The 25,439-nt window shown below is 45.6% G+C and overlaps 2 protein-coding genes and 3 non-coding genes across 8 annotated transcripts; all 5 read left to right on the forward strand.

The window, feature by feature from the left end:
• The first annotated feature begins 461 nt into the window (after positions 1 to 461).
• Positions 462 to 16,175, forward strand: atg16l1 (ATG16 autophagy related 16-like 1 (S. cerevisiae)). Of its 4 annotated transcripts, none has more exons than XM_031573128.2 (20): positions 462 to 638; positions 2,451 to 2,562; positions 3,446 to 3,539; positions 4,148 to 4,253; positions 5,926 to 5,999; positions 6,256 to 6,507; positions 8,025 to 8,090; positions 8,397 to 8,486; positions 8,730 to 8,789; positions 9,011 to 9,055; positions 9,902 to 10,007; positions 10,697 to 10,802; positions 11,386 to 11,456; positions 11,735 to 11,806; positions 11,912 to 12,032; positions 12,830 to 12,935; positions 13,344 to 13,493; positions 13,609 to 13,656; positions 13,753 to 13,854; positions 14,031 to 16,175. In XM_031573128.2, the coding sequence occupies exons 2-20, from the start codon at positions 2,457 to 2,459 to the stop codon at positions 14,122 to 14,124; spliced, it is 1,869 nt and encodes a 622-aa protein (XP_031428988.1). In that variant the 5' UTR covers positions 462 to 638; positions 2,451 to 2,456; the 3' UTR covers positions 14,125 to 16,175. The 4 variants fall into 4 exon arrangements, with proteins under 4 accessions (XP_031428988.1, XP_031428989.1, XP_012693380.1 ...); XM_031573129.2 differs by having other exon boundaries at positions 9,905 to 10,007; XM_012837926.3 differs by lacking the exon at positions 9,011 to 9,055.
• On the forward strand, positions 10,237 to 10,504 carry LOC116221967. Its single transcript, XR_004164388.1, has one exon.
• On the forward strand, positions 10,889 to 11,156 carry LOC116221966. The gene has a single exon (XR_004164387.1).
• On the forward strand, positions 12,356 to 12,623 carry LOC116221968. The gene has a single exon (XR_004164389.1).
• Positions 16,176 to 16,739: 564 nt separating the features above from the next.
• On the forward strand, positions 16,740 to 23,525 carry sagb (S-antigen; retina and pineal gland (arrestin) b). The gene is made up of 16 exons (XM_012837886.2): positions 16,740 to 17,073; positions 17,790 to 17,896; positions 18,157 to 18,217; positions 18,305 to 18,349; positions 18,460 to 18,659; positions 18,860 to 18,919; positions 19,137 to 19,204; positions 19,394 to 19,529; positions 19,663 to 19,747; positions 19,887 to 19,959; positions 20,533 to 20,670; positions 20,899 to 20,976; positions 21,120 to 21,134; positions 21,237 to 21,289; positions 21,796 to 21,805; positions 22,508 to 23,525. The coding sequence occupies exons 2-16, from the start codon at positions 17,849 to 17,851 to the stop codon at positions 22,596 to 22,598; spliced, it is 1,161 nt and encodes a 386-aa protein (XP_012693340.1). The 5' UTR covers positions 16,740 to 17,073; positions 17,790 to 17,848; the 3' UTR covers positions 22,599 to 23,525.
• The last annotated feature ends 1,914 nt before the right edge of the window (positions 23,526 to 25,439 follow it).

The following is a 25,439-nucleotide window of genomic DNA, read 5'->3' on the forward strand; positions in this document are numbered from 1 at the left end:
ACCAGGTGAGCAAAAGCTAATGTCGGGTATCACAAGTGTTCACAGATAAGAACAACTTCAGTAAACATATCGATTTCCTAAGGATTCTTTTGCATAGATTAACCCTCTATACCCCAATAGAATTCTAGAACACTGCAGCAAATTACTTCGAAAAAACAGAGAATTCCTTTATTTTCTGTTATCCTGTAAACAAACAGTTACAGTTAGAAAACAAAAGAATATGCTGTATTTGTACAGCATTTGCGTTGAAATGTACATGTATGTAAAATATAGATGTAGGTGTCACTGAAGACATTTACTGAAAAACCATTCATTTTTCCATAGGTTTTGTTTTCTTTCGAACCAGGAAAGGTTCCAATGTTCCTAAAAACTACAAACTTCCGGTCGACTTGCATCGCGCAGAGTCATGTGCTCTTATACCATGTGTAATAATCATAATACTGCGACAGTCTCCCATAAAGAGTCGCCATGAAGGAATTGCTAGAGGCAAGATGGTGGTCAAGACAAACGAACCTGGAGTTGGCTGAGACACAAACTGTTGTTTATAGAGCATTGGTTTCCTTTTAATTGACAGAATATCTACAAGGATCCCAGCGCACGTTTATTAGGCGTCGGGATATACGGTTAAATGTTGTGAGGTAACATTTTCTCCCTTTCCAGCCGGTTTGCTATTATTGTTGAAGTGGTAGTTGCTAGCTGCAAAAATGTAAATCCCAGCTATCGCTAGTTGTATACGGTAAACCTGCTCCGAGCACGCTAACTCAATTTAGCTAGCTAGCAAGAAAAGTCTTAATCAGACACATTTGGCGTCATATGACAAAGCGGTTAACAGAACAGGGATATATAGTTGTTTTGTGAGTTTTCTTTTCATAAGTTACTGTAACGCTTTCGTTTATGAGTACAAACGTAGTCGGCTATCGTTAGCAAATTGGGCTAGCAGCCTGTCAAGCTTAGGTGTGCTGCTGTCTAAGCTAGCCACGTAGCTAGCTGGCTAGATATGTGAATACGCTATGGCGAATCTCGTGGGATGTTTAGTGTAGTCATGAACACTGTGTTTGCTAACCCAGTGGGCTTGCACGTCTGCCCATAATTATATAATGTTCGATACGCTTCCTCATGGGGTTGTTATTCAATGAGCCCGTAAGCTAGCTAACGTTCCTCTAGATTTGGGGTTCACGGAGAAACACTGCAGGTTAATGTCAGCTAACGTTAAGTCAGATAATGACATGGCAAATATAGATGGATGACATCTGTTTGCTAACTGGGATGCTCTCTTTCTAGTTTTTTTCTGTCAGGGCTTGGTATAAGTGAAAGTCTGTTTAACTTTTAAGAATTATAGACAGCCATCCAGAACTGGATCTGGTTAAAAGTAATACTAATATAATTTAATAATAAATTCCTCGTTGACTGCCGTTTATCCACGATTTTTCGTTTCAGCTCTCCGTGGCTGGCCAGCTAACATTTTTCAGCGATTTATTTTGTTTACATCAATTTGAAACCACCTATCTAGGATTTAAAGTATTTTCTATTTGTTTGTGGATTGGGCCTTTAATTAGACTATTTAACGAACATGGGTTTTGGGCAGACAAGTTGTTTACATGAATGAAGTGGACGTCTCCGTCTTTTCAATTATAGATGTTCTGGAGGGAACAGCACATATGACAGACTCGCCCACTGTCCCAGTTTCCTTAAATTAGTGCACGTTTTAATTGGAACAGCATTAGTTAGGTAGGTAACGCTTAACTGTGATGGCATACCCTGATTTTCCTCGACATGATGACATGATAACCGCTCATGTCAAAATGTTTGGTTCCTTAAACGTCCGCAGCAAAAGTTTCCCCATTGTTGCCATTCATTCTTATTCAGTGTAAGAACACATCTGTAATGGCTTGGGGGAGACGGCTAGTTTGAGGGTGCACTAAACAAGTAGCCTATGAACAGACCTTTCTGTGTGAAGGTGTAGTTTGTCTTGAGAAGATGGATTGTGTCTGGCTCGTTTTTTTTTTTTTTTAGTAGTACCTGGTAACTATGAGATGAGCTGAGTTGAACTGTAGTTATTTGAAACACAATGGTAATATGATTATTTACTTTGAGAATACTCAGGGAACAGGGAAAATACTGCATTATAAAAAATGAAATGTCGCATGGCTACCTGTGTCTACTTCCACACATGCTAACATTGTCAACTTGCATTCTGCTCTCTTCCCCCTTCTCTCCCATGATGGGCTTTATTCTGTTGTTCTCCAGAATGCCCCCTTAAAGAGATGATTCTACTTGAGGACTCCTCCTTGTATAACAGAGTTTATAATTTTTTATTTTCTTCTTGCCAATATGACTTTGGGGGATAGACTTCGCTTTTTGTAAAGCCACACTGTGCATTGTTAAGGCACTAAGTTAATAAATGGAATGGAATTGAATTTTGACTCTCAGACACTGTGTGCCCTTGTCAGGTGGCAATGGCAGGTCGGCGGGAGGAGTGCTTGTGGAAGAAGCACATCGCGGAGCAGCTCAAGCTGCGGGACCGCGTCCAGAGGCAGGCCTTCGAGGAGATCATCCACCAGTGTGAGTACACCCTCCCCCACTTCTGACTCCCACGGTGTTGTAACTCGCCTTGCCATCAAGACAAATTTCAAATGAAACTGCAATGTTCACTCTAACCTTCCATTACACTTTTTAGTCGTTTGTCCTGGTACCCCAACAGGTATCAGCTTCCTGCAGTGGACCGAATATGTGTTAATACCCTAAAGACAACATCTCACAAACTCATTTGGAAGTTTGATTGAAATATTTGACCACATAGTCGTGACGGCTGAGCTAAGCCCTCCCTATGTTTTACGATTTAAGATGAGACCATTGCAAGTTTTTTTTTCTTTTAGCTTTCCTGTCTACTATCGCCTGTCTCTTCTATTATGACTTATTTTTGTTACGGTTACCAAATTGTTTTATTTGGGAGATGAGGATGTTTAACACAATGTGTTACAAAAATGCATAAATTCATAACAGTTGCAATATCTGTTGGCAGTCATAACGCTTGGAACACGTTTTGTAGTGTGTCCCTAGTTGGACCTTTTTCCTACATTGATTCCACATGATGGAACAGAGTGCTCCATCATTCCTGCATATTTTGTCTTTTTTAGAGAAGAAGAAGAGAAAAATAGTGTGTGTGTCTCAGGCCATTCTTCTCTTGCTTCTCTATAGTGTTGTTGTGGAGCATTTGCTATAACAAGCTCTATAGTGTCTTTGCTGTAATTTGGTATCTCAGATGTGGTGCTGCTGCAGCGTGAATTGTTGATGGGTAAAATGCACTTGTTTGCCCAGCCACCCATTATCACCACCAGCTGTCACCGCACATAGTAATTTGTGGATTTTATTTCAAAAACCATGGTCTGTGTGTTTGAGCAGGCATTGAGTATTTGTGTGTGTGTGTGTGTGTTTTGTGTTTTAGATAATCGTCTTCTTGAGAAGTCTGACCTACAAGCCGTGCTCTCTGAGCGACTGCAGCCAGATAAATATGACCATCAGAATCGACACGACCTCAGGTAGGGGCGACAGTGGTACATGAGGTAGAGAAGTCGTTTAAGCATCCTTGAGCAAGACACTCACCCCCCTAATTGCTCCCGATGTGCAGTGTGCCATCAGTGTAAATGTAAAAAATGTGTATACATCCTTGTAAGTCGCTTTGGATAAAAGCGTCTGCTAAATGTAACTGACTATGAGGTCCTAAAAGTGACTGGGCTCTCTTTACACGATCGGTCCACAGACTGATCACAGGTCATTTATTGCAGTGCTGTTATCTCTGTATAGGATTGTGTATCTGTGGCATTACTGCAGTGTTGGGAGTGTTGTTTCAGAATGCAGAATGTTCACTTAACTACAGAAAAAAGGAGAACTCTTATTGTTTATAGTGCAATGGCTTGGATTTTGTTTGTCTGTTATGTGTGTGTCTGTGTTTAAAAAAAAAAAAAAAAATCTTTTATATCTATTTTGCCATATAACCTGCAGATTGTTTTCCTTGTGTGCTGTCACTTGTTTATGATGTAGACAACACAAACAGAAATGTACCACTGTTATTGTGAAGCATGGTATTTGTTTCTGCTTTTTATTCTCCTGATTTGATTTTGTGTTGTGTTGTGTTCTGGTCGTGCAGTCCGGGGTCGGACGCCAGTCGCAATGACGCCCTGCATCAGGAAATGGCCCAGATGCGCATCAAGCACCAGGAGGAGCTCACTGAACTGCACAAAAAGCGTGGAGAGGTACACACACACACACACACACACACACACACACACACACACACACACACACACACACACACACCCCCCCCCCCCCATGGTTACCCAGTCTCCTCCACCCCTACCCCCTTTTCATGAGTCATTCTTGTCCCTATTGGTTTAATTATCTTCAGTGGGGGATGAACTGTGTGTGTGTGTGTGTGTCTCTGTCTCTGTCTCTGTCTCTGTCTCTGTCTCTGTCTCTGTCTCTGTCTCGCCATGTGTTGATCTAATGTATGCTCACCTTGCCTCTCAGTTGAGGGAGAAGTGAACTTGGAGGCATTACAGAACACCGACCCGGATCACAAAACTACGGGGTGAATAGCCTGGGCAGTTGGTGGGAACAATCTCTCCTTTACATGATAACTTACTGTCAAGATGAATATCAGAATGGGATATTGGCAGGGATGTATGAGCATACAGGGAACTCTAAGCCTATGGTAATTGTTCGTCAGTCTGACGGCATGAGCAAACCAGGAAACAAAACGCTTACTGCTCGCCCAGTAGGCAGGTTACTGCACCGGTATGGCTGATCGGCTCTGTTTTGGTCAGAATGTCAGAAGTATTTACTGTAATTAATGTAGTTATTTTCCCCATCACATGTCCAGTGGACCGTTGCGTAATCTTCTTATCCGGGCTAGTGATGGTCCATCCCTGTGTCACTGCCCCTCACTCATTCTCTGTGATCCATGATTCCCCCGTCCTCTAGCAGGCCTGAGGGGATTTGTTTATCCGTTTTGCTCGTGGCTCGCCTCAGGTTTCCTCCTGCGTAGGAGCCATGCTGCTGCTGCTACTGAGAATCAAAGGCCTCACTGTGTCTGAGTCTGGACTTGCCCTCATATCACACTCACAAGATCTCAGCTGCTCATGCCAAATGCACCAGATGACTGATGGCACAAGGTTCAGAGGGCTTGAGATGAAGACATTGATTGCTGGAAACGGAGCCAAATAAAACATCAGGTTGACCTCCTTGTGATTACTGTTGCCTTCATCTAGACTGACGTGTTACTGAAAAATACCGTCGCCGTCACAAATGAGTAATTACAGAGCTTGTAAGGGATGCAATACGTCACCAACCAACCAAAACGACCCACTCACTGCGGAAATGCAATTGAATATATCGTGTTTTTGTACAGATAAAGTACCTCTTATTTGCAAAAACGTGTCATACAGATGCATTTAGAAAACTGTGCAGAGGTACTTGGTCTGTGGGCAACTTATTTCCCTATTTCATTTCTAGCCTGTGTCAAACATTTATAAATGTATCGTTCTTTGCGGTAGGCTATGAAGTGCATGCCTACTTGCCAGCACAGTCCTGTCACTCCTCATCCAATTATCAAGGTCATTGCAAGCAAGCTTTTGCATGAGACTTGACATCCGCATAGCAACAGTCTTTCTTTTCGCTTAGGAGTTCTCACCTTTTCATTAGTAATGTTTGGTCTCAGCCGCTTTGAATAGGATTTAAGAGAGCTTTTAGTTAAAATATTTTAGTCTGACTTGGAGTACTCTGGGTGGTAAGATAAAATGCTTTGTGAATACAGGCCCAGGACATTCCCTTGCAGGATGTCTGCCAGTGCTGAGACTGTCTGTCTGATTTCCATTGAGATGAGATTTGCATTTCATGTTGTGTGTGTTTGTGTGGCTCTTTCCTCAGCTTGCCTCGAGTGTGATTGAACTGAACAACCAGATTCAGTTGAAGGACAAAGAGATCCAGAGCAACGAGGCCAAGTGAGTTCAACTCTGTATTTGTGTGTGTGTGTGTGTGTGTGTGTGTGTGTGTGTGTGTGTGTGTGTGTGTGTGTGTGTGTGTGTGTGTGTGTGTGTGTGTGTGTGTGTGTGTGTGTGTGTGTGTGTGTGTGTGTGTGTGTGTGTGTGTGTGGTCTTTCATCCCTCTATTCCCACCGTTCTTGTGTAAAAGTCTGTCAAAGGTAGGCATCTCAAGTCCAGTACCTTTTTTAAAGAGAATGTGTGTGTGTGTGTTTAGGATGCTGGAGTATCAGCAGCAGATCTCTGAGCTGGAGGGCGAGTGTCGCGAGCTGCGGAGTCAGCTGCAGGACCTGGAGCGGGCCAATCAGACGCTGAAGGACGAGTACGACGCCCTGCAGATCACCTTCAGCGCGCTGGAGGAGAAGCTGCGGCGCACCCTCGAGGACAACCAGGAGCTGGTCTCGCGCTGGATGGCCGAGAAGGCCCAGGAGGCCAACCGCCTCAACGCCGAGAATGAGAAGGACTGCAGGCAAGTGGAGGAAAAAACACTCGCACTCCATGCGCACAGGTGAAAGAATCCGCTGTTTCTTCGGGCGAAATCGTCGAAGGGCCCACACTTGGTCAAGTTAGCTTTGTTCAGAGTAAGAGACTTGTTGAAGACGGCTTAGCGAAAGAATGCGTTTATTCAGACACTAGCCACGGTCACCTCGACACAGCACGAGCATGCCAGGAGGCACGTCGTCTGCCAGGAAAGGTCTCTGGATACGAGGAGGTCTTCTCTATACATTACAGAAATGTACAAACATTTATAGTGTAGAATTAACAAGACATAATGACATGGGTGTGTCTGCAGGTCAAAGGGTAGGTTTAGCTTGACCAAGGGCCATATATGGTCATACCAGGTATGGCCATGTAGATGCTAATACCTTTTGGCTTCAACCATCTTGTCGTGGCTGTAGACAGAGGCCAACAAACAGAAACGAATGTGTCTGGCTCCTGTCATGCCTGATGGCTCCTCAACATAGACAAAAGGCCAGGAGCCTAGCTTGATGGCTCTGGCCTGGGGGGGGGGGGAGGGAGAAGAGAATTGAGGAATGTTCTGGTATGTGAATTTAGTCTGATATGAAATCCACCTAAATCTAACACAGGGATAACTAAGGGGTTACCAAAGCAGGCACACAGTAACACACTTACACACATACAGTTGAAGTCAGAAGTTTTCTTACACTTACACTAAAACTTAAAAAAAGCACCACTCTGAGTAAATGTGATCAGATGTGCTGTTTCCTTTGTCCCCGATGCTGGGCTAGTGGCAGCCATCATGTCCAGAGAGGCAACTGTGAGGGGCTATGCAGCGTAAAACAAAGGGGTGTGAGCAGAGTCATTGAAACCTCTTCTGGATGTATGAGCCAGCCGTTAAGGTGAAGCACCGTTGATGGGGGGGGGGGGGGGGGGGAGGGAGGATGTCACTGCCGCCCATCTCAAGGTTAAAGAGTTGACGAGCCAATTACAGAAAGATAATAGAGCCTTGATGAGGGGGACCCACCTCCTAGCTGCAACTTATGGGGTGATCTGCCACGTGATTGGCTGACAGAGACATCCATTGTCTGGCTGCTGAGTTAAAAAGCTTGTATCCGTGTCATTAGAAGCTACTACAGACCACATTATTTAGTTGGCAGAATGGACAATAGCTTGGACATTTCTAGTAGGATCAGTTGTCTACTGCATTACACACTATGGATGAAGGAACAAAACGCTAACTGTTGGAGTTTTGTAAGTAAACTGTCCTCTGTAGGGATCTTCCTTTATTTAAAAGAACCACTTGAAGTTATGCCTTTTCCCTGAAGGTTAAAATGAGTTGAGTAGACCTACTGGTTTTGTATTGTGTTAACTTTACCCCTAATGTGGTGTGGACAGCAGCCTCAGTTGTTTCACGGCCATCTTTTCATATGGGTGCTGGGTGGAATCCAGCGTCTGTCTGTCTGTCTGTCTGAATCAGACTTTGAGTAGACCCAAAGTGACGTGTTGGGCTCTACCTCTGCACAGGCGCAGGCAGGCCAAGCTGCAGAAGGAGCTGGCGGACGCTGCCAAGGAGCCCTTGCCTATCGACCCGTAAGTACAGAGGTCCGGCTCCATTCAGTTTGGTTGGCTATTTTTACAGGCATTATTGACCCGCATGTGTGCCACCACCCTTCCCCCTTCCCGGACAATTTAAGATGAAGTCTCTGCTATCCAGTGACTGTTCCATGGTCGGGCTGCTACTTGGATCTCTATAGAATCTCATGACACGGAGTATAATAACCCATCAAAACGGCATCAATTGTTTGTCTTTATATCTTCCATTGGCTTGTTTCTGGCCTGTGTTTTTCTTTGACATCTCTCTGCCCCCCCATCTCTCTCTCTCTCTCTCTTCTCTAGGGATGATGACATAGAGGTCCTGTCTGAGGATGCTGGTGGGAAGGGGCCAGGTGAGGCCTCCCCTAACCGACCCCTCAGCCGCACGCCCAGGTAAGAGCACCGGTCACAGGATCCCAATTATCCCTTGTCTCATTATGTAGATACAGTAGAGAACATTTGCCCGGAAGATGCTTTGTAAAAGGTGTAGTTAAGAGTACAACTGCAACCTGAAAAAAGGAATTTTTGAAGAAATTCAGAGTTTAAAAGTCTTTCTTTTCCCTTTGTTTTAGCCCCGCTCTCCCTTGTCTTTCCTAATTGTGGCTTTCTATTCCTCTCTCTCCCCCCCTCTTTCAGTAAACGCATATCCCAGCCTCCCCCTGGTGGTATTATGGACTCCATCACCAACATATTTGGGTATGTGAGCCATTGCCTTCCCTTCAGAGACTCAGGTCTGCATGCATTGATGGGTGTGTCTTGCTCGTTTCTTTCTGTCTGTCTGTCTGTCTGTGTGTGTCTGTGTGTGTGTGTGTGTGTGTGTGTGTGTGTGTGTGTGTGTGTGTGTGTGTGTGTGTGTGTGTGTGTGTGTGTGTGTGTGTGTGTGCTCTTGTTTACTGCTTCTCTCTGTCTGCCTGCAGCCGCACTGAGTGTACGCAGCCTGGATACCCCCCATCTTACTCCAGGTGATGCTACACTGTGGTGCCTGCGGGGTTTACAGCTGTGTGTGTGCGCTAGTGCGTGCTAGTTGTTTCCACTACGTGCATCTGCATGGCTGTTTGTGTATTTGTTTTCTATGCATAACTGTGTTCTGTAATGATGGGGGTGGGGGGGGGGGGGGGCGTTTTTACAGATAATGGTAATAAGCACTTTCTTTCACTAGCTTGTTTGCCCTACACTAAATGGAAGTCAAATTAGGGAGGGGGGCTTCTTTAGAATGATGTGAAGTGGCAATGTTGCTGTTCTTTTGTGGAGACACTTCAACCAGGAAATGCTCACCTCCAGTAAAATAGGAACTGGAGAAGGGGAAGAGTGTTGTGAAAAAGGGCAGTGTGTAGTTCCCCATGTGTTGTCCTGTTTTGTTCAGAAAGTGCACATACATTGTGAAATGAGTTAGACCAGTAAGGTGTATTGATGGCACAAGGCTGTGTGCTTCATGTGTATGTCAAAACTGTGTACAGGATGTGGCAGAGAGCTTTTTAATCCCTGTGTGTTAAGATGATCAAGCTGGTTGACCTCATGGCATGCCACCATTTAATTAGTATAAATGAATGAACTAGAGGCTAACCTGATATGGTTATTGTGTTGCTCATTCAGGGACAACTTATTGCAATTTACGGCCGTGCTGTTTGGTCTCTCCAGTGAGCTACTTCACATATTCTTGTGTGTGCCCAACATCGGGTGGCGTTTGTAATTTAGTGATGGCAATAATTAGGCAAATGGTTGTTATCTGTTAAGAGCATTGATGGGATTTGGCAGCAGGCAGCTCAGTGTTGGTATGGTAACGGTTGTGGAATTGATCTCTCCCTCAGCAGGCGTCGCTCGGTGAACTCGTTCGGGACGTCCCCGGAGAACACGGAGACGGCCAGCGGAGGGTCTGTGGACGTCCGGGTGCCCTCCACCGCCCTCCACATATTTGTGAGTTCCCAATCATCCCATCTCTCTCTCCTCCTGCCTCTGTACACTCTCACTCCTTCTCTTTTGATTTCCATCTTTGTCCTTCTCACTCTGCCTTATCTGGCCCTGGCTTTCTCAATTCTGCTGGATCTCGTTTGCTCTGTTTTTCTTCCTTCCTGGTTTTCTCTCGCATGCACGCCTCTCGCTTGCTTATTGTGAGCACAAGGGCACCAGCTCTTATAGGGCATAAGGTCAATGATGAGAAGTAAAAGGTCTGATGCCCAACTCCCCGCTCAGCCGCCCTTTGGCTCCCAGCAGGCCCTGCTCTTTACCCAGCATGCTCTAGTTGTGCACTGTTGGATCCAGGGTCTGCTGACAGTCCTGATGCCTTGTCTAAGCCTGTGACTGCAGGAGGCTCCGCGGTCACATATACAAGGCATCGCACATCACACCTCCTAAGGAGTGTCAGGGCAGGCTGTGGGGATAGGCAACTGATCACCAGTTTTCAAGCTGAGACCTTCCAACCTTTGTTTACTTTTTATTGATTTTAAAGGCTTAACACTTAAGTCAGAAGCCCAAAGACGGTCTTTATGTGTCTCTAATGACCCTTAAAATCTCAGTAATATCAGTATTACCTTCTGTGTGTAGGATGTGAATGTTCTGGCTTGGCAGCTCCTGATGTTGTGTGTGTCTGTCTGTCACTCTCCCAGGACGCCCATGATGGGGAGGTGAACGCTGTGCAGTTCAGTCCAGGCTCCCGCTTGCTGGCCACTGGAGGAATGGACCGCAGGGTCAAACTCTGGGAGGTCGTCTCAGGTATGATAGTCAGCCCGTGTGTGTGAGAGAGAGAGTGAGTGAGTGTGTGGGGGGGGGGGGGGGGGGTGTAGTAGTAGTGTGGAAGTGGTCAATGATGAGAAGTAAAAGGTCTGATGCCCAAGTCCCCACTCAGCCGCCCTTTGGCTCCCAGCAGGCCCTGCTCTTTACCCAGCATGCTCTAGTTGTGCACTGTTGGATCCAGGGTCTGCTGACAGTCCTGATGCCTTGTCTAAGCCTGTGACTGCAGGAGGCTCCGCGGTCACATATACAAGGCATCGCACATCACACCTCCTAAGGAGTGTCAGGGCAGGCTGTGGGGATAGGCAACTGATCACCAGTTTTCAAGCTGAGACCTTCCACAAAGACTTAACATGTCTCTTTCCTGTTAGAGACGGTTGCTGAATTTGTATGTCCTCACACAAAGCCGCTCATTCTAGCCGAAACTCACAATGAGTCATTTTGGGTAGTAATTACCTTATCAGTTAATCATCATGGCTGTTATGCACAGTCTCAGCCATGGCTTTTTGATGGTAGTGATGGAAGCATAGGAGAGATGACACTCTTTATCTGGTCTCCATTGCAGGTCGATGTGAGCCGAAAGGAGCTCTGACAGGCAGCAATGCTGGCATCACCAGCATCGAGTTCGACAGCGCTGTAAGTACTCACCCATCCCTCCTCACTGGCATTCATGGGCTTGTGTGTGTTTGGGATCATTAGATTATGGATGTGGTGTTTTGGAATTCAGGGAAATGTCCTGGGAAAGGCATGTTTTCTCGGTTTGTGTTGGTTTGCTTTTCCAAATGGCCATACGGCCAGTGCCATGGCTCAGGGCTTAAGCAGAGGAGCTGTTTTCTCCCTTTATTGTCTAGTGTGAAGCTTGATTATGAATACATCTACTAAATGATGATGTGCGCTGTCTCTGAATCCTCCAGGGTTCCTATCTGCTGGCCGCCTCCAATGACTTTGCCAGTCGGATCTGGACTGTAGATGACTACAGGCTGAGGGTGAGTAGATACCCTAGTGTGCAGACCACCAGCCCAGATGTACACAGCTTGCTTTAAAAAGTCTTAATTTATTAAAATAACAATTGATGCCCCCTTTTCTCACAGCATACACTCACAGGCCACAGTGGGAAAGTGCTTGCAGCGCGTTTCCTGCTGGACAACGCTCGCATCGTCTCCGGGAGCTACGACCGCACCCTCAAACTCTGGGACCTGCGCAGCAAAGTCTGTAAGGATACCTCTGTTTCACTTGTAATCCCTAAAAACAAAGGTCCACAATCCCCTCTGAGTATTTCTCTAGGTTAACCGCCCTCCACATATTTGTGAGTTCCCAATCATCCCATCTCTCTCTCCTCCTGCCTCTGTACACTCTCACTCCTTCTCTTTTGATTTCCATCTTTGTCCTTCTCACTCTGCCTTATCTGGCCCTGGCTTTCTCAATTCTGCTGGATCTCGTTTGCTCTGTTTTTCTTCCTTCTTGGTTTTCTCTCGCATGCACGCCTCTCGCTTGCTTATTGTGAGCACAAGGGCACCAGCTCTTATAGGGCATAAGGTCAATGATGAGAAGTAAAAGGTCTGATGCCCAACTCCCCGCTCAGCCGCCCTTTGGCTCCCAGCAGGCCCTGCTCTTTACCCAGCATGCTCTAGTTGTGCACTGTTGGATCCAGGGTCTGCTGACAGTCCTGATGCCTTGTCTAAGCCTGTGACTGCAGGAGGCTCCGCGGTCACATATACAAGGCATCGCACATCACACCTCCTAAGGAGTGTCAGGGCAGGCTGTGGGGATAGGCAACTGATCACCAGTTTTCAAGCTGAGACCTTCCAACCTTTGTTTACTTTTCATTGATTTAAAGGCTTAACACTAAGGTCAGAAGCCCAAAGACGGTCTTTATGTGTCTCTAATGACCCTTAAAATCTCAATAATATCAGTATAACCTTCTGTGTGTAGGCTGGAATTGCTAGGTAGTGGAAGTATCTCCATGAGTGTTGTTCTGGTGTTTGACTTCTCTCTGTCTCTTTGTTCAGGCATGAAAACCGTGTTTGCGGGCTCCAGCTGTAATGACATCGTCTGCACTGAGCAGTGTGTCATGAGTGGCCATTTTGATAAGAAGGTCCGCTTCTGGGACATCAGGTGAGCTGGAGGTAGTAGACAAGCAGATGGGACTTCTGCAACTGTGCGTGTGTGTTTGCTTGCACCAGAGTTGGACTGGGATCACAATTTGGCCCGTTTCTCCCCCCCAACATGCGAACCGCAATATCAGGCTATTTATAACATTATAGGCTAAGCAGTAGATATTAAGGGTTTGTTCACATGTAATGTCTTTTTTCGATGGGAAACACTGGTCACAGTGGGGGTGGTGTGTGAGAGAGTGGTGGCACTTCTTGCACTTGCCTTATAGGTAGCCTACTTGGGACTGTGTAGCCCCCGGCCAGATTGCCAGTCCAAGCCTGGTTTGCAGTCATGTAGGGCTTCATCATATTTTTGTATCTCTATGTGTGTGTTGTATTTAATGCATTAATAACTGTGTGTGTGTGTCAGGGCGGAGAGTATAGTGTGTGAGCTGGAGCTGCAGGGCAAGGTCACGTCGCTTGACCTGAACCACGACCGGACCGAGCTGCTCACCTGCTCTCGTGACGACCTGGTGAAGATCATCGATCTGCGAAACAACGCCGTTCGACAGACCTTCAGGTAAGCAGCCAGGTCCACAGGTAGACTCAATCACCTGATCAGTCAGTCATTTCATCAGCACCACAACCATGCATCATCCCTAATGGCCTGTGTGTCTGTGTCTGTGTGTCTGCAGTGCTCAGGGCTTTAAGTGTGGTTCAGACTGGACCAGAGTGACCTTTAGGTGAGTCCAACACTGCCTTCATTGATCATGTAAGAGCTTGAAGTAATAAAAGTAGAATAGACTTCAGTGACTGAAGAGCTCTGTCTCATTTCACAGTCCGGATGGAAGCTACATCGCAGGCGGTTCTGCTGAAGGAACCCTGTATGTGTGGAACGTCCTCACAGGAAAGCTTGACCGGACTCTGGACAAAGGCCACAGGTGGGCTTCTACCCCTTACACATGTAACACTCATACACTCACACCTACAGTGTCATTGAACATATGCTATGCTATGCTATGAAGTGTAATTTGTAATGTGACTCACACGAGCTTTGCTGAGCTTCTGCCATTGACTTGCCTTTTCCGCCGCTGTTCTCTTTCCCTGTTCTCTGCAGCTCTGCGGTCAACTCTGTGTCCTGGTCCCCTTCTGGCACTTACGTGGTGAGCGTGGAGAAGGGCAGCAAGGCCGTGCTCTGGTCCGACATGTGATTGTCCGCCGTGCGCGACGGGCCAACTTACGATCGACGCCGCTCAACTCCAGCCCAAGCGCCGTTGGGCGTAGAGACTATTTAACCTGGAAGCAGACGTTGGCGTGAAGCCGTCTCACATGTTGCTGCCTCCTGGCTTGTTGTGATTGGACCCCTGGTGTTCTGATTGGACCCCTGGTGTTCTGATTGGACCCCTGGTGTTCTGATTGGACCCCTGGTGTTCTGATTATCTAAAGGCGGCTGAATCGTCTCATGAGTGAAATGAAGGCCTAGTTGGAGTGATGGAAGAGGCGGCTAGAGTTGGGTGGTGGTTGTTTAACTCCTTCTCTTACACACATACACACACACACCAGTATGCAGTATGTGATATCTACCAATATATATTACACACAGCATACTGTCTTTGATGAAAAGGACACCGGACTTATTTTTTCCCTCCTGTTTTATTTGCCATTTCAGATATACAGGCAGTGTTCTACTGCATCTGTCCTGTAAAACCATGTCTGATTTGCGTGTCAATAGTTTTACACTGCTTAATGTGGCCATGGCTCTTAACACTGTGTGTGTGTGTGTGTGTGTGTGTGTGTGTGTGTGTGTGTGTGTGTGTGTGTGTGTGTGTGTGTGTGTGAAAAATATGGTGAGGCTGATGGTGAATGTGTGGGTGAAGCATGTTCATTCCCTTTTGTATGTTAATGAATAGTAAAAAAGTGTGTGTGTGTGTGTGAGAGAGAATGTTGTGTGTGTGCATTTGTCCTGTGGTCTTTGAAGTCACTTGTACTCTGCCTTAATCAGATAGTAACGGTTACCTCCCTATTGAGGTCAGTCAACTACGTCCTTACCACAACACACACACACACCCTGGTCCCACTTTCCCCATATCTGGCATGTGTGTGTTTACAGTCTCAGTTGCCCAGCTTAAAGAAACGTGTGTTATCCTTTTGCCATGTCGGGCTTTCCTTCGTTCCTGCTTCTAGTGGGCTCCCTCAAAGGCAGCACTTTATAAAAGCTCAACTTTTGACAGCAGTGTGCTGCTACTCCTGTGGATCTTAAGCTCTTGTCACTCACAGGTGTGTGTGAAGCTGGTGATGTCTGTGCTAACCTGTAGGTGGGGGTAGCACTGTGCTGACTTGCCAAACAAATGGGAAGTTTATGAACGGATGTATAAGAGTTGAGCAACGCAAATAGATTTGATTGTAGTGCTTTCGATCTATGGCCTGTCAAAGTTGGAAGGAACCCAATGTAATCGCAGTCGAAGAATGGACTTATGCTTGACTATGAAGTGTGAAAAGCCATTTTTCCCCTTCTAATTGATGAGCCCATTAACTGTGGAAGAGAAGGCTATGGCAATTTAATCTTTTAAAAATCTTTAAAACCATACAAAAAATGAAACCGTACAGTAAGTCTTAAGTCAAACCAGAGAGGAATTTATTAACTCTGCATCAAGTTGTGCATTGGGTAAGGCAGTGGTGTGTGTTTTATGCACCTGTGTCAGGTGAGGAGGTAATGCACAGCTTCAGATACGACAGGCCAGCCCTGACTGACAGTAACATGCTGATAGATTATTTGTTAAGGTTATAGCCTGCTGTCTCCGATTTTTGGCAGAACACCAAGGATAAAGAAAATGTTGGACTCCGCCACCCTGCCTTTTCAGGCGATGTGCACAATGGTGTTAGGCTTTTGTTCATTTTTTAAACATGTTTCTTCAATAGCCTTTAGCTTTTAAGGCACAAGTCACAAATACTCAATGCCACCACATCCTACAGGCAAATTTGCATATCATGGCTCTACAACACTGCATGACCTTTATAAGAAAACGGGGGGAAAAAACTATTTGCTGTGACATCACACACACACACTCACTCAATCAGAGAATGGGAGTAGGGTCAGAGCAGCTGTTGACCACCAGTAAAACACTCCCGCCCCCAACTTGACTAGCCTCCCGCCATTGGCAAAAGGATTGTATAACTTTTAAGTTATGACAAATGTATATGAAATATCCTCTGTATATGTATGTTCAATGTATGCACACCAATGAAAAGTGTGAGCTCAGTTGAAACGTGTGATTGTGTTTATTTGTGACAGATGGCCAACATCTCTGTGTTGCATCAAATATATAACAAATATATAAGGGTTTACTATCCCTGCTATTCATCTCTATTTACATTTAGAGATTAAGCAGACGCTTTAATCCAAAGTGACGTAGCCATTCAGGCATCATTTCCATCAGTGTGAACGGTCGGACACTTTCATGTGTGTTGTGCAACCCCCTTCATGATTCAACACAAGAGAAATTTGGTCCTGCTTTCCCAGTGAAGGAATTAAAAACATTTTAGAGAAACCCAGCGCCCACGTGTTGATATAGGGGAGCCGTCTCCTCACTCTGGGTCCCCAGCGTTCTCGCTGTGTAGTCTGTCTGAGTGTATAAAAGCGTCTCTGCAGCAGGCTGGAGATTGCAGCTGATTAGTTTTGAGGTGATTCACTTTCCCCTCTGAGTTTAATCCCATCTGCTGATCTCAGCGTGCAGACTGCTGAGTTTGACAACACAGGCTTTCTGCGGCTTAGCCACCTACGTGCTGAGATGCTCAGTGCATTGTGGTTCGTTTTGGGCCTCCTTGGGGGAGTAGTGACTGTAGGGGTTCCCCCAAAATCCCTCCACTGTGGAGCGGAGCCTCCTGTAAGATTACAGACCCCTATTTGATTTTCTAAACAAAACAAAAAACCATCTAGAATCCTAAATCCTTGGTGTAGTAATCGTGCTGACGGAAGGGGGATCCAGTTCAATCCAGCAGGAGGAGGGCCATCAGGCTCCCAGGAGGGCGTGGGGATACACAGACGCAGATGTGGGTGGGGCTGCGGCGGTGGTCGTCACTCGGGGCACCTTACAAATAGACCTACCTATGCCCTTCACATCCTGTTACTCACACCAGCAATCCTCAGCCTCAACCCTCAGGTCAGTTCTTGCATTGAGAAATATAGACAGAACCATTACCAGCACTCACAGACACTGTGTGATGAAAGGGGCTCTTTTTTTTTTTTTGGCTTAGTGGGTGTCATTTGCCTAAGCAAAACTGACAGCAAGAAAACATTAGTGCTAGTTCATCTGGGTATTTTGTTTAGTGAAGTTGCAGTGATTGAAGAAATTCTTTGGGACTTTGTGTAGTGTTGGTCGTACGGACATTCTGTGGCAAGTGAATATGAATACTGGTTGATTTTAGTGGTAAAATAAATTTGACAACAAATGTTCTACATATAGGAAGTGTTGGAGTATCAGCTGTTTAGGCACTCTTAAATGCTGTGGTTCTGTGGTTGGTTGATTTGTTAAGAACTTATCATTGCACCGTGTGAATACAGAGTCATTGACAAATAATCTTTGTCAGTAACAGTGAATCAAGCTTGGTCAAATGTCCTTGTTATATTCTTTGATGCTATGTGCATTGCTTGACCCCAGAGAGGGACCCTCTGAAACCTCAAAGATGAAGCTTGTAAACTCTGCTATGAAGCTGAGTCCAAATAGTTCTATAATGATCAGTCCCTTCACATGTAACCTTTAGTGCTCAGTCAAAGTCAGTTTTGTTCAGTCATAGAACAACATAACGACAGGAAATTAATAATATTACTTCTGCGTAGTGGTCCAAAAATGTTGTTCATGTGTACGTTTGTGTGTAGATTGTCCCATTGAGGTCACTCCCTAAAACTTTGTGGTTGGTGTATAACAAGTGGACACCATGAGTCCTAAACCTGTTGTCTTCAAGAAGGTCTCCAGAGACAAGTCTGTAAGTACAGCTTACTGGTGTTGATCCTATGGCATCAACTTTCTTTCATATCACACATACTGTATACACACAAGCAGGCCTGCCATGTGTCTTGCTCGGGCGGAGTACAAGATGATCTCCAAGCCTACAGGCCTAGTTTAATTTGGTTAAAAACATTTCTCAAATTAGAGGAAATCTCACCCCTTCACCTGTCTGTATTTGTATAGGTGATAACATATAAATGTGATTTATTATTATTATTATTATTATTAATATTATAGGTGGCTGTGTACATGGCAAAGAGAGACTTTGTGGATCATTGTGACCTTGTGGACCCTGTAGGTGAGTCTAAAAATAAATGATCAAGATGATTGCTCTGTTGAAATTGTTTATGCGCCATTTTGCCTAAATGTCCTGTTTATTTATCAGATGGTGTTGTATTGGTCGATCCGGAACAGGTGAAAGGCAAAAAAGGTTTGCTTTATTTTGTTTTCGTCTCTCAAGAAGTATATTCACAGATCAATTTGCTTTCCGTTGTAAAATAGGTTCGTTTAGTTATTTCCTATGTCTCTGTCGCCTCCTAGTGTTTGCAATGCTATCCTGCACGTTCCGTTATGGGAGGGACGACATGGATGTGATGGGCATATCATTCCGCCGGGACATCTTCCTGTGTACGCGACAGGTCTACCCGCCGCTTGAAGATAAGGACCGGAGCACGCACACCAAGATGCAGGAGAAACTCATCCGCAAACTCGGGGCCGACGCCTACCCATTTTTCTTTGAGGTGTGGGCATGTCTTACCTAAGCACGATTGCTTATAAACCCATACTTGTCCAAATCTAGTAGAGTTAAACAAAGTTCAAAATGTCCTTTTATGCTGCCAGACATCTTAAAGAACATAATCTGTTCATTTTTGGATGAAAGACAGAAATATGAACATGAAATGATCATATGTGTTGTGTACCAAATATGTTTCTCTCTTAGTTTCCAGACAACCTGCCCTGCTCCGTGTGTATTCAGCCTAGTCCCAATGATGTTGGAAAGGTAAAGATGGCTTCATGTCACCAGCACCTGTTATTGTTAGCTTACTGAAGACATATTCCAGATTTACTGATATTGAAGTGACCAGTGAGTCTGTCCTAAATCTGAAATGAGATATTTTATAATCCAAGGTTATGCACTGTATACATAAGCCCACTGTGGTAACCTTGCTTAAAGTGGAGTGTGTACTATGAATGAAATACTGGCATTTTTTCTCCAGCGCTGTGCAGTGGAGTTTGAGGTTAAAGCTTTCTGTGGAGAAACTGAGGATGAGAAGGCCCAAAAAAGGTGAGAGTTGACATTATTTATATCACTACAGTCAGGAAGATATACACCTGTGCAGGATATATGAGCTGATCTGTCGACTGAGTTAGGAAAGTATCCTCTCTGTGACTGAGCCAAATACACTATGATCTCCACTCGCTCACAGACACACACAGTGGGCCCACAGTCACTAAATATTCTCTCATCTCACAGGAGCACAGTGCGTCTGGCCATCAGGAAGATCCAGTACGCCCCTGAGACGAGGGAGGCGCCCCCTTCAGGCGAGACCACCTGTGAGTTTGTCATGTCTGAGAAACCCCTGCACATGAAAGTCCATCTGGATAAAGGGGTGAGTCAAAACTCTGCCAATCACCACTTTGAATAACAACATAGTGGCCAATCATATACACCAGGAGTGCTGTGTTGCCTGTGCTGATTGGCTGCAAGCAAAATAAGTTTCTGCTTGAACCCTCCTACTGTAGACATACTACCATGGGGAGCCAATCAACATTCAGGTAGACATCAGCAATAGCTCTAACAAAGATGTCAAAGACCTTTCTGTCACAGGTATGAACCTAAGTATAATTGATGAATATTTTGTTTCATGTATTTTGTTTTATTTTATTTTATGTGTGTCTCTGTGTGACTGTGTGTGTGTGACCATCTATAAGCTATTACAGAATTAGCATGCTAATTGTACCCACAGTGGAACAGGTGACCAACGTGGTGCTCTACGCCAATGACAAATATGTGAAGCCAGTGGTCTCTGAGGAGACTAAGTGAGTGATAGACTGCACCACACGCACTAAACTCTCACCCCTCTTTCCACACGGCAAGGTTTAGTGAATACCTTCAGTACTCTGTCAGTCTTGCTTTTATGAAAGCGGCTTCATTGGCGATGTAAGAAAACACCTCACTTTAAGTGCCCCACACATGGCCTGTGTAATACTATCATAAGCCCACTTGATTCACCTATTGTCTGTCAGCTCATTCATTATCTGTCATTTTATGTAACAAGGTTGTGATGTAACTATGATCTAAGGCCTAGATGAATTGGATTTCAATGTGTATTATACAGCTACTAATAACAGCATCATGTAGAACTTGAGATGTTTTAGTTTTTTTGCTGACCCCCATTAATAGCCTTAAGAGTTCATAGGTAATATTTAAAAGTAGAGGGAAAAGCCATTAGGGAAGTGTGAAATGTTTTGGTTTTCAAGAACATTTATGGATCTCACTGGAATTTTTAATACGATATGAAATAAACGTAATATCGTAAACAAGTATGTATATTTAGACTTCATAATATGAATCAATAGACCTAGACAATAAACACAGCTGTTGCTTTGTAGAGAGACCATTCCTGCGGGCACCTCATTTAAGAAGAGCTACACTCTCGTGCCGATGCTGAACAGTACCCGTGACAGGCGGGGGTTGGCTCTGGATGGCAAGCTGAAGGCTGAAGACACCAACCTCGCCTCCTCCAGCATGTAAGTACACTTTCAGCATTGCCAGGGATTCTGGGACATGTAGGCATATACTATGTGCTCTAAATCTTGTCATTGTGGTTTTTGAAATCTCTGACCGTTTCAACAGTTGTTTAACTGTGTCTGTGTGTGTGTGTGTGTTTCTCTCTGTGTGTGTGTGTGTGTGTGTGTGTGTGTGTGTGTGTGTGTGTGTGTGTGTGTGTGTGTGTGTGTGTGTATGTGTGTGTGCAGTGTGAAGGAGGAGGTGCTAAAGGAAGTGCTGGGCATGCTGGTGTCCTACAAAGTGGTCGCCAGAGTGCTAGCTGCAGGGTCAGTAGCAGACGGAGAGAGAGAGAGAGAAAGAATGAATGTGAAATAATGTATGAGAGTAGATAACAGAGAGAGAGAGAGAATCCACATTTGAATGTTTCAGTATGTTTCAATTTACTTTATTTTCTTTGTCTTGTTTGCAGGTTAATTGGATCAAGGTAGACATTTTTCCATATGCTTATTCATACCATGTTTCCATATGAATTATGCAACACGTAAGGTTATTTGAGTGCTCATGACATGTATGTGTGTATTTTTAGTGAGGTAGCTGTGGAGGTGCCCTTCCAGCTCATGCACCCTAAACCTGACCCAGGTGAGCCCCTCTAGCCATCACTATGGCAACCACTGCCTGAGCTTCCAGAACATGCTATTTTCTCTGATGCGATCCCCGTGGATTAGTGCATGTTTATTTCACGTGATGTCAGTAATCTCCCGCTGACACTGAGTGGACATGTTTAATAGTCCCCTGATCAGACGCAGCCCATTCCCAAACAGCTGCACATGGCTAACGCATGTAATCAGCTTGTGTCCCTGCTGACCACTGTAAATCCCTCTGAGATAGAGAGATAGAGAGACAGATAGATAGATGGATAGATGGATAGATGGATAGATAGATAGAGAGAGAGAGCTTTAGTTGAAAGATTTCCCTGTTGGCTTCAGTACAATCCACCAAGTCCTCAACGTACTTCCTTCCCACCAGGGTTGGGCCATAGAGCCGGACACGTTGAATTTGACCGGACTGTTCTTTCTGTGTTTCAAACTCTTGCTCTTGTTCTCCCTGTGTTTCTCCTCACGCTGCATCCTTGTGTTCTTCTGCAGAGAAAGAGGGGTGAGTGTGTGCTTGGCCTCAATGAGTTTATAAATATAACCTCCCTCTGTGTTCATTAGCTTCACATTTCCATCAGCGTTTTCTATTACATGAACATGGCCTGTTTGCTGCTTTGCACCGTTATGTCAAGATATTTGGGGCCACAATGGTATCAGCGGGACACAATGGCAATGGAACCGTAGAAGGACACAAGCACGCAAGAAGGCAAACTGAGCTAGTCGTCCCCTAAACGTGATACTATCTTTTCTTGCGAGTCCTCATTTTGGAGCCATTGTCACGAGGACAGGGATCCAGCGAAGTGGATCATTTATATAAGGAGCGGAACAATGCATATGGGCCTGTCTCTGGAGAGTGTCTTGTCTGTCTCTTGTGTCTCTGTGTTTATCGACCTGTTCATCTCCTTGTCTGTCTCATGCTTTCATTTGTGTCAACACTTAGGGCTTTTTTTTTTTTTCCTCAGGTCTCTTCCAAATATCTGATCAATGCATGTGTGCGTGTGTTTATGAAATATATAGTATCACAGTATATGATGTGATATGTTTGCACATGTGTATGTTTGTGTTTAGGCTCAAATGTATGTACATGTGTGTGTTCATGTATTTGTGTGTCTGTGTGTGTGTGTGTGTGTGTGTGTGTGTGTGTGTGTGTGTGTGTGTTTGTGTATTTTGTATGTTTGGTCACACGTGTCATTCGTCTGTGCAGTGAGGCTGAGGATGTGGAGTTCCAGGAGTTCAAGCGCGTCTACCTGAAGGGCATCATCGGGGCGGAGGACGACTCCCCTGCCGAGGGCTGAGGGAAGCGGGCACGGGGGCAGTGGGCACGGGAGCTTGGCTTGCCCGCCCGGGGCATCTCACTGCGCCCTCACCTCCTCAGAGCGAAAGAGAGAGAGAGAGAGCCGTGGACGTGGACCTTCTCAGGAGACGCCCTTGAGAAGAGCCCTGACCTAGCTTTAAAACAGATTTCTGCTGAGAGTACATGTCTCCATAGCCAGCTGTACAGTACATGGTGTCTAGATAGCTGTAGGCCTACTACTGTCTGATGCTCAGCAAAGGTTAATGCGTGTAATCCACAGTGTCAGAGAGAAACATCTTGATTAGAGGGTTTCTGGACAAATCAGTGGTCTTATTCATCACCATCTTATTGCTGCCAACCACACCCTAGAACCAAAATAAATCCTTTTATAAACAGTGTATAATACTGCAGCTCCCCCACCCCCCAATTCGTGACAGTGGTTGAACATGACAGATGTGTAATGTGAGGATGAGCCATATGTTGTATGTACGTATGTAAGCCATGCATTATGGGTTCAGCGTTTCTCCTGTATGAAGGCCTCTTTGTCTCTCCCTCCCTCACTGTCTACACAGCTCCATGCGTGCTGATTTCTTCCAGACCTCTTTTGAAAGCAACACCCAGGAAAATATTTCCATATGTTCTGTGTTCTATTTTAGACAATACCATCCCAGTGGAGCGTATGGACCTATTTTTAATGCTTGTAGGAGGTTCTTAGGCAGGGTAAATGGGTTTATAAATGTATATAAATACACATGGACATCTGGAACGCTTGAACAGATACGTAGTTTGGTACTTCACTCAAAGAATCATTTTATGTAGGATTCATGTAATCGTGAAATGTTTGCTTATTTTCTTTTAATAATAGTGTACAGATATGAAACACGGTATTTGGTGTTGAGATCCATGACATAAACTCTTTGATTATTTACATGTGTGTTTGTATTTAATTGTGATCAATCAATAGTGGATCAACAGTTTATTTATCAAGGACAAACAATGTACAGAGTAACACATTGGAACAGCAGAATGGGATTATAATCATCTTAATGCAGTGTGTTTTGGAAGAAAACTCATTGGAACTGTAATTACCTAATATTTAACTAGTAACAAGGCTTTAAATCCAGATTAAGGACCAAAACTCTCACACACGTTTCTTCCCATGTATCCTCCTCAACGCTGGGACACACAGACCCATTACAGCATTCCTAGGAACCGATCATTCAAGGGTACTTCTGGGCCGCTCCCATTAGAACTTGACCTGATTCCGGGACTTCATACCTTTGTGCTTTCTCATATCCTCTTTGTGGGATACACCCTCGCTATTCCTATAGATTCCCTTAATGGACTCCTGCCATTCAGAAGCTGGCCTTTTGGGAATGGGTGGAGAGAGAGCATCTGATATGACTGAACATTCAGAGTCGCTCTGATCAGTTTACAAAAAGGACACAGGTTCTAAAGAGAGAGGGCTTACCAGGAGACAACTCCTACCGTGATCCTCAGGGGAAACCTACACCCTTGAGAGAGATGCAACAATGAAGCGCTAATTACAGATTACAATGCAAACTCACTGACTCAAACATATTTTACATTGATGGATGGATTGAGTGACCCGGCGTTTAAAGAGGACACACGCCCATCAGATGAAAATAAGAGAATGCGTGAGTGCTTGTTTCTAGGGAGTTACTGGAAAATGTATATGTGATTTTCAATAGTAGTTCAGAGCTTAATCATGGGGAGTCAATCTATGACAATCTATAACAGATGATTAAAACACAATGAATCAGCAATACATGAAGAAGAGGATGTCTGTGCAGGAACTAAACCAGTCCATAATGTTCTACTAAGAAATACGAAGTAGGGATGGTTGTTGTATTATCAGGAATGTTCCTAATATTTTTAGGAATGATGTCAGGAAAGTTGTCGATCAGAGTGGGAAATGGGCGCTTCCTGAGGGTCGTGAGAGGCTTTAGGGGGCGTTGGTCGGTGCTGCCGTGGTGGGCATCTCCAGGTCTCCCCAGGAGAAATCTCCATCGTCGACCATAGGCCAGAAATCTCGGGAGAAAGGCACGTCGCAGGAGTCGGGGTGCAGCAGGTAGCCGGAGAAGGTGCTGCTGGCCTCGTTGCTGGTGTACATGCCATTGGTGTTGGAGTCCCTCACCTGCAGCCACACCAGGTCCCCGCGGGTCATGTGCAGCACCACCATCTGGGAGGCCGTTCCCAACTCGGCGGACTCCGTGGTCTTCACCACCGGCTGGAAGTTGAAGAAGAGGCCCACCTTCAGCACGCGGTCGTACACCGCCAGGTGGTAGCTGAAGACGTAGGTGCCATTGACGGGTGCCATGTACATGCCCATTGAGGGGTTATAGTGGCCCTGCATGTTGTTGAGGACGGCGGTGAAGGGGACAGGCCTGTTGGGCAAGGGGTAGGGGTACGCCAGCGCGGCGGAGAAGGATGACTGGATGAGCGGGGTGCAGGGCCCGGGCATGCCCGTCATGCCCATGTTGCCCTGGTCACCTTGGAGGCCAATGGGCCCCTGCACCCCCTGCGGACCCATCCCCCCCAGGTCTCCCTTGTCACCTTTGGGCCCCTGGATTCCGGGGTCCCCGTTGGCTCCGTCCTGGCAGTCACACTCTCCCTCCTGCCCCTGATCTCCCTTTGGTCCGGCTGTCCCAGGCCTTCCAGGCCCACCCATGTCACCCATGTCACCCTTCCGCCCCTTCGCCCCTGCCACCCCAGCTACCCCAGGCAGGCCTCTGGGTCCGACGGGTCCAGGAAGGCCTGGTTTTCCAGCAGGACCCTGCACAGCCTCACAGATCTCGGGGCACACTCCGTCCTCCCCCTG

This window comes from Clupea harengus, chromosome 9, assembly GCF_900700415.2.
Source record: "Clupea harengus chromosome 9, Ch_v2.0.2, whole genome shotgun sequence".
Taxonomy (NCBI): domain Eukaryota; kingdom Metazoa; phylum Chordata; class Actinopteri; order Clupeiformes; family Clupeidae; genus Clupea; species Clupea harengus.

Bases quoted from the DNA above. Each gene is read 5' to 3' on its own strand.
- sagb (XM_012837886.2), top strand. From the start codon at position 17,849: ATGAGTCCTAAACCTGTTGTCTTCAAGAAGGTCTCCAGAGACAAGTCT. The intron at 18,350-18,459 runs GTTTGCTTTATT...GTCGCCTCCTAG, and splicing joins ACAGGTGAAAGGCAAAAAAG to TGTTTGCAATGCTATCCTGC. The intron at 19,748-19,886 runs GTATGAACCTAA...TTGTACCCACAG, and splicing joins CAAAGACCTTTCTGTCACAG to TGGAACAGGTGACCAACGTG.
- atg16l1 (XM_031573128.2), top strand. From the start codon at position 2,457: ATGGCAGGTCGGCGGGAGGAGTGCTTGTGGAAGAAGCACATCGCGGAG. The intron at 12,033-12,829 runs GTAAGGATACCT...CTCTTTGTTCAG, and splicing joins GGACCTGCGCAGCAAAGTCT to GCATGAAAACCGTGTTTGCG. The intron at 13,855-14,030 runs GTGGGCTTCTAC...TGTTCTCTGCAG, and splicing joins ACTCTGGACAAAGGCCACAG to CTCTGCGGTCAACTCTGTGT.